The following is a 13,309-nucleotide window of genomic DNA, read 5'->3' on the forward strand; positions in this document are numbered from 1 at the left end:
TTCAGTCTGTAGGAACTAACTAAAAGTCAGGAAGGGAAGTGCCTTGCAGAAGACTTATGCTTTGCATCAAGTCTCAACTATTCCCTGAAGCAAAGAAGAATGGGAACTGCTACCTGCTTAAATGGGGGAAAAGATTAGGGAAAATACAGAGAGAAAATACAAATTAACGTCACACTAACTCACAAGGAGCCTCAGTGGTGCAATAGTTAAGCGCTCTGCTGCTAACTGAAAGGTCAGTGTTTGAACCCACCAGTGGCTCTGCAGAAGAAAACACTTGGGCCATCTGCTCCCATAAAGATTACCGCCTGGGAAACCCTATGGGGCAGTTCTACTCTGTCACATAAGGTCACTATGAGTTAGAATCAACTTGGCTGCACACAACAGCAACAATTGACCGACAGGTCCCTGGGTGGCACAGACAGTTAATTGCTTGACTACTAGCTGAAAGGTTGGCGTTTCAAACCCACCCAGAGGCACCTCGGAAGACAGGCCTGGAGATCTGCTTCCAAAACCCTATGGAGCACAGTTCTACTCTGCACACATGGGGTCACCATGAGTCAGAACCAACTCAACGGCAACTAACAACAAGAAGTAGCCTACAATAAAAATTTTGCTTGTTGGTAAGTATGTAAATTTTCTAGCAGGTATCTATAACATACATCAGTTCCTCAGCGAGATCTACAATCCAGAAAAACGTTTTTAAATAAATCACTGTCTTCAAGGCTCAGATTCCTTTATGGGGGTTGGTTTGTAAGTATGGGTAAGTAAGTCGCACATTCATAACCCGGGGACTGCCTGTACTTTCAATATATAGAAACCTCTTAGCCAAGCATATATTAGAGCCATAACCCTCAAAATGGTTTTCTATCCACTCATGATGGTAATCCAATTTGGTGAGATGGCTTTTCTTCCCTTCTCCTAATTGCAAAGCAGGTAAGAATCCTACAGGAGTCAACAAAATAACACACGAGGGACCTCAAACCCTTCTGAGTCAGCCCACAGTGGTTCTCAGATGCAGGCAACTCGTTGTTCTCCTTAAACCTACAGTAAAGGGCATGACTTCTTTCTTCTCCATTTGTTCCTTTCACAAATGTGAAACCACAAGCATGTTTAAGCAGATCTTCCACTACAGATCGCTATGTAAAAGGAATACAAGAATGAATGACACGGTTCTGACTGAAAGTTGAATAGAAGAGATAAACATACATACCAATAAAGATAAGAAATGGCAGTATGGGATAAGTGTCATTTGTGTGGGGAAGTTAAAGACAGCCCTACTACCAACATTAAACCTGTCCTCACCCTAAATTAAGTTCTGCAGTATGAATGTATTACCATACTCTATCAAACCGAAACCAAAGCCTTTGCCGTCAAGTCAATTTCGACTCACAGCGACTATCTTAGTTATCTAATGCTGCTATAACAAGTAGATGGCTTTAACAAACAGATGTTTATTCTCTCACATTTTAGGAAGGTAAAAGTCCAAATTCAGGGTGCCAGCTCCAGGGGAAGGCTTTCTCTCTCTGTCAGTTCTGGGAGAAGGTCTTTGTCATCAATCTTCCCCTGGTCTAAGAACTTCTCAGCACAGGGACCCTGGGTCCAAAGGATAAGTGTGCCCTCAGCTCTCCTTGTTCAATGCTAATGAGGTTCTCCCTCCTCTCTGCTGGCTTTTCTCTTTTATATCTCAAAAGAGATAGATTCAACATACAACTTAATTTTGTAGATTGAGTCCTGCCTCATTAACATAACTTGCTCTAATCCTGCCTCATTAACATCATACAGGTAGGATTCACAACACATAGGAAAATCACATCAGATGACAAAATGGTGGACAATCACTCAATACTGGGAATCATGACCTAGCCAAGTTGACACATATTTTGTGGGGACACAATTCAATCCATAGCAGCGACCATACTCTAGAGAGTAAAAATTCACTTATGAATCCTCTAAAAAACAACAAGTGTCACAGGTAAATTAGTCACACAAAATTTCCATTTAGAGTTGATACTAAACGGCAAGTTCAAACCAATTAACTAGTGGGAAGAGAAAGGTGTTTTACTAACTCTGATAGGGCAACAAGTCCCTGGGTGGTGTAAACAGTTAATATACGCTCGGTTGCTAACCAGAAAGTTGGAGGTTTGAGTCCACCTAGAAATGCCTCAGAAGAAAGGTTTGGCAATCTGCTTCCAAAAAATCAGCCATTGAAAACTGTGTGCAGCATAGTTTTACTCTGAATCGATTCAAGAGTAACAGCTTTTTTTTTTCTTCTTCTACAGTGTGACAAAATTTGGTTTCAAAAACAAAGGTCAACAAAGATTCCTGCCTTGCCTGATCTTCATTAAATAGTAGAATAATAGTAAGAAATGTTTTCTACAATCCAATTTTTAAAAAGATTGTGAATAACTTCTCCTAGATTAACATTCACTTATTTCTGACTACAGTGCCTAGATCTTAATAGTCTTCAGGTTCTTAAGGACAGAACCTGGGTCTCGATCAATTTTTTTTTTTTTTTTTTTTTAATACCCGGCCCACCAAAATAGCTCAGACATAAAAGTCCCTCAATAAGCATTAAAGGAATTTCTCACTTTCCCAAAATGGAATTGCAGTGATTGAAAAGTAAGCACAGGATTAAAAAGTTATTTCAGAGTGAAACTGTAAGTGTTTCAGTTCACACATTCTCACAATATATCGGCTTCCACGTCTCCTATGTCAGTGCCCACCAGAGTGTTTGGCTGAGCAGCTGAGTCATAGGCAGGTGCTAAAACAAGCTGTCGAGAGTCTCTTCAGAATAACAGAAAAATCAAGAAGCACATGTCTAAAAAGCATTTAAAGAAGCATTGCATGTTTATTCAGGGACTGAGCTTGCTACAATTGTTCTATTCAAGTTGCCGCACAAGGGAAAATGGGTGTGTTCTGTGATGCCCCATCAGCATAAAATGTAAATCAATCAAAAGAGATTGAAAACAATAATATCCTTACACTTCAATCTACATTAAAGGAATCATGTATATATGACTAACTAAACCATGGCCATCGAGGAGATTCCGACCCTTAGCGACCCTGTAGGACAGAGCAGAAGTGCCCCATGTGGTTTCCAAGGCTGTGATCCTTATGGAAGCAGACTGCCACATCTTTCTCCTGCGGAGCGGAGCGGCTGGCAGGTTTGAACCACCGACCTTTTGGTTGGCAGCCGAGAGCTTTAACCCTTGTGCCACCAGAGCTCCCGGTATGCATGACCAGAGCAGACGAACAACAAAACTGATGTTACTTTTACTTTTCACCCCATACAGAATACCATACAATCACAAAGGCAGTTAGAAACTGGAAAAAGGCAGTTTTTCATTTTTTTTTCCTGAATTAACTTTTTTTCTAGATTTAACCTGCGTAAATCTAGATCAGGTTAATAGACCAAATGTGAACAAGTGAAAATGATCTTAAATTTTAATTGAGAAATTAACTAGAAGATTCCCTTTTTTTCTTAACTTTAACTTTGAATCTATTGTCTCTTTTCCAATTCGCTTCACTTTAACTGAATTGAACTCCTCAACTGTTTCTTCATTTTTACTGAAATCCAGTGGCTCAAATCCCCATGGATATTTTTATCCTTTACCTTAAGTCTAAACTTTTCAAAAGTAGTCCATTCTAGCCTAGTCATCCCTTGAAAGGGTGGCTCTAGGCCAGGTCAGGCCGCTAAACCTAAAAAAAGCAATCTGGCTGAAGCCTGGCTACTGTGCTGTTCAAATCAGCAGGGGGTTGAAGTTTGGGGAAGTCAGTGAATCATTCCCAAGAGAGAAGAGACAATAGAAAATAGCTCTCCTTATGCGCTGACTGGAGTTTCTGGGTAATGCAAACTGTTACATGCTCCACTGCTAGTTGAAAGTTGGCGGTATGAACCCACCCAGAGGTGCCTCAGAAGACAGGCCTGGTGATCTGCTTCTGAAAGATCACAGCCTTAAGAACCCTATGGAGCCATTCTACTCTGCACAGGTTGCTTTGCCATGAGTCGGAATCGACTTGACAGCAACTAACAAAAATACATACTGACTACCCCATCAAAACTGTTTAGCAAATCCATCCCATCCCAGACCCAAGCCGAATAGGTATACACAGGAAATGAAGGGGAAGCGAAGAAAAGCCTGTATGCGATCATTTCATTCTTTACCTCCTCAGAGCATAACAGAGCAACTTTAAAAGCTTCTTCCTAGGTTATGAATGGGGACATACAATCTCTCAACGATATTAGTCATCCAATTGTGTGCACGGACATAAATCGTGCAACTCTCTCTCAGCAAGATTGAGAGACATTTAATTCATTATATCCACCCCATCTCAAGACTTATCGATTACTTACAACTAAAGCTCTTTAAGTCACTGTAATATTAAAAGAAACATGGAGAAAAAAATATTCTCATGCATATTGCATGGCTTTTTGCCTGCTGAGTCACGTTCTGGAAAGCAAATGTAGCATTTATTTCCAGATATTGCCAGAAACTATGACTTAGTTGTCCTGCATAAGACAAAGCAAGTATATGCCAAGAGTAATGCTTGATAAGCTGGAAGCACAACAATCTCAACTGTTTGCTCTCTCTCTCTCTTCCTCCCCTACAACCCTCCCACACATGGCGTGGCCGTTCTCTACCCCAAGTCCTGCTTTGTTTTTCTCCACAGCCCTTATCACCTCCAAATGGATATCATATATACATGCATGGGTAAGTGTGTGCACATCTTTGTGTGCATTTATAAACAGACCATTAAGTTTTCTATTGTCTTTGTCACTCTCCCCGACTGGAATGTAAATTCTTTGAAAAAAGAGGCTTCTAATCTTTTTGTGCGTTACTGTAACCCAGCACTCAGAATGTGATAGTCATCCCACAAATTTTTATTGAATGAATAAAACTATTTATGAGCTATGTGGCAAAATCTGTCTTAATATACAAATTATGATTTTCAAACACTGTTTCCCTAACATGGGCTTCCAAATCAGACAACCTAAATAATAGTTCCCAATTAACAGTCCCCTAATTTATTCAGCTTAAAATATATTAAAGTATGAAATACTTAATTCAGATAAAGGAATTGCCCTTGCTGATATTTATGATACGCAACACAAAATAATGAAAGGAAATAATGAAATGCAATCCAGAGACAAAATCTGGAAGAAACAAACACTCTCCACATAAAATATTTCCTGTTTCAAAAAAAAAAGATAATCAAATTTCAAACCTCCACAATGAAAGTTTATTTTTTAAAGCAATAGATAAAACACTAGGCTGCATCTGACAAATTCCCTGCCAAGTGCTAGAACCTGTTTCTCCTTAATTTATTCTATCTCACTATTTGAAGAATCTGACTAAGAACTTCTAAGAAATTAGGAGACTATAGTTAATAATCAACTCATCTCTCCTTCTTATCTGACTGCTCATAATTTCTATACTTTATATATTCACTACTCATTGTTGTTTATTCAAGTTGTATACCAGGAGTGGGTTTTTTTTTTTTTTTCCAGTTTTTTTATTGTGGTAAATACATATGTAATAAAACATTTGCCATATCAACAATTTTCGTATGTACAGGTTAGTGGCATTAATTACGTCCAGCATTGCTATTCAACCTTCACCCTTATGCATTCCCAAATTTTTCCATCACCCTTAATGGAAGTTCAGTGTTCCCTAAGCATTGAGTCCTGCTTTCCCCCTCTCTCCCATAAGTCTTCCTAGAAATTTTCCGGAAATTAAAAAAAAAAAAAAAAAACGCTGTAGGTCTTGAGCATGTCAGAATTCAATCAACATGGGCAGGAAGTATGGGAGAAATGTACATTGAGTTTAATTTTGATAGGCATCATTTTCCAATTCAATTCTACTTAATGTAACGGGACACTAGTACAGGCTTTCTTTCTAAAAGTTTTATTAATCCGATTATGAGAATTCACAGGTAGCCACGTACACATACAAATCTAAACCTGAAGAGGACATTGAAAGCTAACCCTTGGTATTTAGAATTACAGAACCCATCACTGAACTGCATTCTCAGCAGCTACAATTACAGTTATGTGTATCCAATAATTGTCAATGGGACCAAGCATGCACAGATTGACAAATCCACTTAGGAACAAAGCATTTATGACCAAAAGGTTCCTAATTACTCTGAAGAGACTGTCACTCCTGGTCATCTCCTTAATCACTTCCACTACTTCTTATAAAAAAGTCTGATTGGACTTTAGGTATTTAACTTTAATGACAGGATACAATGAATGAGTATAGCCAGCTCATTATTATAGCAAAGAGCTATGAAAAACCAAAATCAAACCTGTTGCCATGGAGTCGATTCTGACTCATACTAACCCTATAGGACAGAATAGAACTGCCCCACAGGGTTTCCAAGGAGCAGCTGGTGGGATTCAAACTGCTGACCTTTGGGTTAGCAGCAGAGCTATGGTAAAAGAAAATTTTACTTATTTCCCTGGAACTTTTCCAGCATTCAGATCACCATCCAAAAATCAAATATTTTGTACTGCTTTTTTCAGTTAATCAGAATATATTGTCTTAGGCCATCATTACATGTTTTTCCTCCAATGCGAATTTATAACAATTAGAGGGATACGGCTTCCAGCTGAGCTATACCATACCTCTCCCCAGTTCCCCATGGCACTTACGCTTAGGTGGGCACAGAGAAAGATTAAAAAAATGTCTGCACAATGATAGTAACATAATTTGAAATAATAAAGTTACACATAAATTTAATATTTAAGGAATTATTTTATCATTATATGCAAATAATTGCTCAACCTCACTACATAATGAAGACAAATACAACTCTTCTTTCTTAAACATCATCCCTTAGGCTCTATCTGCCTCTTTCAGATTCATTTTCTCCCTGAAGCCATGATCGGACATCCATTCTAATCTAATTTCACCAGTGCAAACAGATCAGAATATATATTGAGATTAAACTGATAGAGAAATCTCAACATAAATTCAAGAAAAAAAATCCTTGATGGGGGCAGGCTTCAACATGTACATGATGGCAGGGTGGGTCCAGAAAAATATTAAAATATCTTTGAAATTTCTCCTGGTTTTCTCTGCAGTAAGAACCAGCTTTCTAAAGAATTAGAAGTCCCTGGGTGATGGCACAGTGGTTAAAGTGCTCAGCTGCTAACTGAAAGGTCTGTGGTTTGAGCCCACCAGCTGCTCCACCGGAGAAAAATGTGGCAGTCTGCTTCTGTAAAGATATCAGCCTTAGAAACCCTGTGGGGCAGTTCTACTCTGTCCTATAGGGTCACTATGAGTCGGAGTTGACTCAACAGCAATGGGTTTTGGGTTTTTTTTTTTTTTTTTTTTTTGGGGTAGTGCAAACAGTTGAAGTACTTGGTTGCTAACCAAAATGTTCGAGGTTCAAGTCTAAGAAAGGCCTGGGGATCGACTTCTGAAAAATCAGCCATTGAAAACCCTATGGAGCACAGCTCTGCTCTGACACACATGGGGTTGCCATGAATTGGAGTCAACTCGACAGTAATTAGTTTACTGGTACCTATAGAATTAGCAGGAAACCTGCTCTATAAGTGCCATGTTCAATAAAACACCTATTGAACACACTATTTCTCTAACGCCCAGGAGAGATGGAAAACGGCAGTCATTGCCAGTGTAAGAAATCTAGATCTATCACTTAACTTCAGACTCTGGATATTCTCACTTGAAAATGAAAACATCAAACTATTAAAACCAAACTATGTTCAGACATTTCTGGTTTCTAAGCCTTAGCAAGAATCAGGATCCCTTCCCCACCACACACTTATCTTACATTTACTTCAAAAGAATAGATGATTTTCTGTGATAGAGTTTTGCCTTTCTTCCTGCGAAGTCTATGCTCTACTGTACTTTCTTCCACATATTTTTGGGTGAAGCATTCTACATGCATTTTCTTATTTAACCTTTTATAACAACCCTGTGAAGTAGGAGTTCATATTTAAGCTGCACTTTACAGATGTGAAAACTGATATTTATAGACATTAAGTCACTTGTATAAATCACACAGCTAGAAAGTGGCAAAGCTAAGGTCCAAACAAAGGTCTGTCTAGCTTAGAGCCCTTTCCTTTCACTACAAATCTCTACAGTGCCTGCAGAAAGAGCTAGAAGAGCTCTAAGAATCACTTGGTCTTTCATTTAACAAATCAAGGACTGAAGATGCAAAAGACTCTTTTTTCCTAACTCTATATGACCATATCATAGCATTTAATTCTCCTTTGGCTTCCATACTAATTTCCCTGGTTCTCCATTTAACTCTCATTCTCATTATTTTGCTGACTCTTCTATCTACATCTTAAATACCAGTGTTCATTAGGATTCCATCCTAAGTCCTCCTCCCTGGTGAGTCTATTCCAGTGCTTTGCAACCTTATGGAAGCTATGCCCAAACTGATAAACAGATCCCCATAATTACTGCTTCTCCCTCTCCATCTGAGTGAACTTATGTACTCCCATTCTTTCAACTATCTCTGATGTGTTTGCAATTTATACACAACCTAAGCTTGTTCTAAATTTCAGAAATCCCAATTTCCTTCTTTTTTTTTTAATTGTACTTTATATGAAGGTTTACAGGACAAATAGTTTCTCATTAAACAGTTAGTACACATACTGTTTTATGACAATGGTTAACAACTCCACGACATGTCAACACTCTCCCTTCTCGACCTTGGGTTCCCTATTACCAGCTTTCCTGTCCCTTCCTGCCTTCTAGTCCTTATCCCTGGACTGTTGTGCCCCATTAGTCTTGTTTTGTTTTATGGGGCTGTCTAATCTTTGGCTGAATGGTGAACCTCAGGAGTGACTTCATTACTGAGCTAAAAGGGTGTCCGGGGGCCATACTCTTGGGGATTCTCCAGTCTCGGTCATGCCAGTAAGTCTGGTCTTTTTTTGTGAGTTAGAATTTTGTTCTATGTTTTTCTCCAGCTCTGTCCGGTACCCTCTGTTGAGATCCCTGTCAGAGCAGTCAGTGGTGGTAGCTGGGCATCATCTAGCTGTACTGGACTCAGTCTGTTGGAGGCCATGGTAGCTGTAGTCCATTAACAATTTCCTTCTTCATGTCCCATGGAATCTCTATACTTACCTGTGTCCAAAATCTTACTCAGTCTTTCATGCCAACTATGTACTCTCTCCTACAATCCTCAGCACCATCTATATTCATTCAAGCCAAACATCAGATTTGCTCTGATTTGACACATTTTATCGCAGTCCACATCCAGTCCATCCCTAATCCAGTCAATTTTCCTAAAATGTACAGTCTTCTCCTTTCTGAGGGCCACTATCCCAATTAAGGTTTTCGTCTTCTCACATACGAACCACTACAATCACCTTGTACTTGTTTTCCCTGACTCAGACTCTCCCCACCAGCAATCTAAGCCCCTCAAAATGATCAGAGCTGTTATTTTAAGAGAGATCTGACCATCTTCCCCCATCCCTACACCCCCTCCTAACTACCTCAGAGTGAAAACCAGCTCACGGGAACAGCACTGGGGACCCTTCAAAAGCTGACTTTGTCTAGATGCCAACTTTTCCTCCTTTTGCCACTCATGTCACTCTGAAATATCCGCTATACCCATAGTATGCTGCCATACCTCTGGGCCTTAAGTTACCCTGCTGTATGGAATTACTTCCTCAAACCAACTGTCCCCACATCTTTATATGCCTACCCTATTAACACCATAAATAGCTTCTTCTAACCTCCTAAAAGCAATACTGTTAGCTAAGGGATGTTTCCAGGCTCTGTATTTCACTCTTTACCACAAACTACACAAGCCAAATGAGAGATAAGACTACTACCCAGGTCGTCTGACTGCCAGACAATCTCATAGCGACTTTCCCTACAGTTGGACGGCTACTTAAGTGATAATTAAGTTTCTAAATTTTCCCTATAACTTTTTATTGAATTGTGAAAATAAATACACATTCAATAATAGTTACCTAAATGTACATGTTAATACTATGAGAAATGCTCACTTTAAGAGTTAAAGACATGGTGTAACAATCATCCAGATCTATGCCTTCTCTCACTGTAATCTCTTACTTACATATTCAGTTTACTAAACTCAATTAATCCATGAAGCAAAGCAGTAACAATCAAATCATCCTATACATTTTTATGGCTTTGTAATATTTGTGCACTTTCCCCAACGGACCCAGATAATTTTCATTTTGGCCCAATGTCAAATAATATTGATGTGGGAGAGGTATTCTATCAAATAATATATTAGGAGAAGTGATCTATTTTATTATCTATGTAAATAAATGAAGTAATAGAAAAACGTCCTGAAATTTTGGCCAATTTGAGAACTCTGACTTTGAAACTGAATTTAAAACTGAACATCCTAGAAAGACTTAATCAAAACTAATGAACATTTAATGAAGTTTTAAGAGGTTTAATTTAATGTGTTCAATGCTTTTGAATATGTTTTAATTGTCAGCTCTTCTATTGGCATGTAATGGAAACATAACATGAGAAAGAACTTCTAAGGGGCCAACAAATGAATCACTTTCATGAACAGAAGAACGTTAGCAGCCCACTTTCTATTATGCTAACGTCCTAAACAGACATAGGCATAATTTAAGAATTACATCAAGGCAAAGAACCACAAGGTTCAATACCCTGGGCTTGAGTACCAACCTCCGCTGCTCTTCCCCGTGGTCCCCCGCGGGAACGGTGAGGCATTCGTCCATATGTCCATGCAGCAGCCGGAGAACATCACCACCAATCAGATACCCTGGAAGGAGGAAAACTCATTTATTATTATAGCTGGAGGTCATCTGGTCTCATCTTCTATTTTCATAGATAGAGACACAGAAGTCTAGCGAGGCTTAAGTCACTTGCCCAGGTCATAAAGATAGATGGTGCCAGGTGCGGCATCTGAGCCCTGCATCCCTGAGCCACATACTCGGTGATGTTCCCACTAGAATACGTGACTCAACTGCCATAAAGTCCTTCATTAAAAATATAAAATTGCATGGGCTCAGATTTGAATCCACCTAAGTTAGACTAGGTAAGTTCAACCCTGAGCCTATGAATTTTTATATTTTTAATGGAGGATTTTATAGAATAAGGTGTCCCTGGATGGTTAATATGCTGGCTGCAAACGAAAAGGTTGGAGGTTTGAGTTCACCCAGAGGCACCTTGGAAGAAAGGTCTGGAGATCTACTTCTGAAAAATCATCCACTGAAAACCCAATGGAGCGCAGTTCTATTCTGACATGCATCAGGTCACCATGAGTTGAAATCAACTCAATGGCGACTGATTTAAGTTAGAATACTCAGAACAAATGCAAATATTTGCCCTGAAAACCCTGCTGTACAAACATTGCTGTGATGTACGCACAAGGCACCAACCCCAGAAGATGAGAATTCTTGACATTAGTCTGACTGAGCAAATACCCTGAGGCCAAAAATTTGTAGAAAACAACACCTAGAAAGTGAACCCAAAACACACATAAATAACCTAAAGATGAGCATAGCATAAAAATAAGGAAAGATAAATCTTAATACAAACGTCACTTTTAGAGAGCAATTTAAATGAGATTTTTAAATGTCATCTATCTGCATTTCAGAATATTTTGACGCAGACAAGCCGTAATTAACCATCAGCTCATTACCACAGTTCCAAAAATGACTGTCAACTTTTCATAAAGGAAGGGTGTGCTGATTCGAGTGGAAGCTTTACCTTGGGCGGCTTCACTTCCTGAGCTGATTGGGGCCACGCTCCAGAGGGTCTGCTGGAAGGCGGCGTCCACGTGCAAGCTGCCATTGCCATAGGACAAGTGCTATGTGAGAGGTAAAAGGAGGCGTCACTTCAGTCTCTGAGAAGCCTTAATACAGAAGTGCTCTGGCTGCTCAAACTTAACATCACAGAGTTGGAAATGTCCATAAAGAACATCTGTTTCAATGCTGTCATTCAAAAATTAAGACACTAGTAGGAAAAATAATAACAGTTGAGTTTAAGTATTTTCCAGCTTCATTTCAAGAGTTACTAAGTTAAACCAGGAATCAGAAAATGATGATTGGGGGAAGCGAGACTTCAAAAATCCAAACACACTAATGAATAAACAAAAATAAATTTATTTATAAAAGTAGACTATGTTTTAAGACTTACAGGACAGAAGGTGGGCACTTGTAATTAAAATTATAATTAAGTTTTCTACATGTCACACTAGGACAGTTTCTTGACAATGAAGTAGATGAAATCTACTGGACCACTGTCTTAATTTTATGTGGTCCTTTAGGAACTTCTATCTGCAAATTGATACAATAGCCATTGTTAGATACCATCGAGTCAGCTATGACTCATAGGAAAAGATGTATCACAGAATGAAGCATTGCCTGGTCCTGTGCCATCCTCACAATCGTTGCTATGTTTGAGCCCATTGTTGCAGCCACTGTGTCAATCCATCTCACTGAGGGTCTCCCTCTTTTCCACTGAAGCCCTGTTTTACCAAGTATGATGTCCTTCTCCCGCACGTGGTCTCTCCTGATGACATGTCCAAAGTAAGTGAGACAAAGTCTCACCATTCTTGCTTTTAAGTAGCAATTTTGGCTACATTTCCTCTCAGATAGATTTGTTCATTTTTCTGGTAGTCCATGGTATAGTCAATATTCTTCACCAACACCACAATACAAATGCATTAATTCTTCTTTGGTCTTCCTTTTCTATTATTTAGCTTTAGCATGCATATGAGGCGTGAGAAGGCCATGGCTTGAGTCAGGCACACCTTGGTCCTGCAAGTGACATTCTTGCTTTCTAACACTTGAAATAGGTCTTTTGCAGCAGATTTTCCCAATGCAATACATCATTTGATTTCTTGACTGCTGCTTCCATGGGCATGGATTGTTGATCCAAGAAGAATGAAATCACTGACTTCAATTTCTTCAGCATTTATCCATGATGTCGTTTATTGATCCAGTTGTAAGGATTTTCATTTTCTTTAGGTTCAGATGCAATCCATACTTAAGGCTGTAGTCTTTTACCTTCATCAGTAAATGCTTCAAGTCCTCTTCACTTTCAGCAGGCAAGATTTTGTCATCTGCATATTTCAGGTTGTTAATGAGTGTTCCTCTAGTCCTGATGCCCAGTTCTTCATATAGCCCAGCTTCTCAGATTATTCGTTCAGCATATAGCTTGAATAAGTAAGGTGAAAGAATACAACCCTTCCACGCACCTTTTCCACTTTTAAGCCACAGAGCAACCCCCTGTTCTGTTTGAACAATTGTCTCTTGATTCCTGTACAAGTTCCGTATGAGCACAATTAAGTGTTTTGGAATTCTTCGCAA

The 13,309-nt window shown here is 39.1% G+C and overlaps 1 protein-coding gene across 1 annotated transcript in view; it reads right to left on the reverse strand.

Moving 5' to 3' along the window:
- RYR2 (ryanodine receptor 2) overlaps positions 1-13,309 on the reverse strand; it is a 529,910-nt gene that overhangs the window by 411,728 nt on the left and 104,873 nt on the right. Inside the window, exons 9-10 of the mRNA XM_023728152.1 lie at positions 11,706-11,805; positions 10,659-10,755 (exon numbers count right to left, since the gene is read on the reverse strand). Of these exons, the coding sequence (XP_023583920.1) occupies positions 10,659-10,755; positions 11,706-11,805 (197 nt within the window). The remainder of the gene's footprint in view (positions 1-10,658; positions 10,756-11,705; positions 11,806-13,309) is intronic.

This window comes from Trichechus manatus, unplaced genomic scaffold, assembly GCF_000243295.1.
Source record: "Trichechus manatus latirostris isolate Lorelei unplaced genomic scaffold, TriManLat1.0 scaffold00021, whole genome shotgun sequence".
NCBI classification, from domain to species: Eukaryota; Metazoa; Chordata; class Mammalia; order Sirenia; family Trichechidae; genus Trichechus; species Trichechus manatus.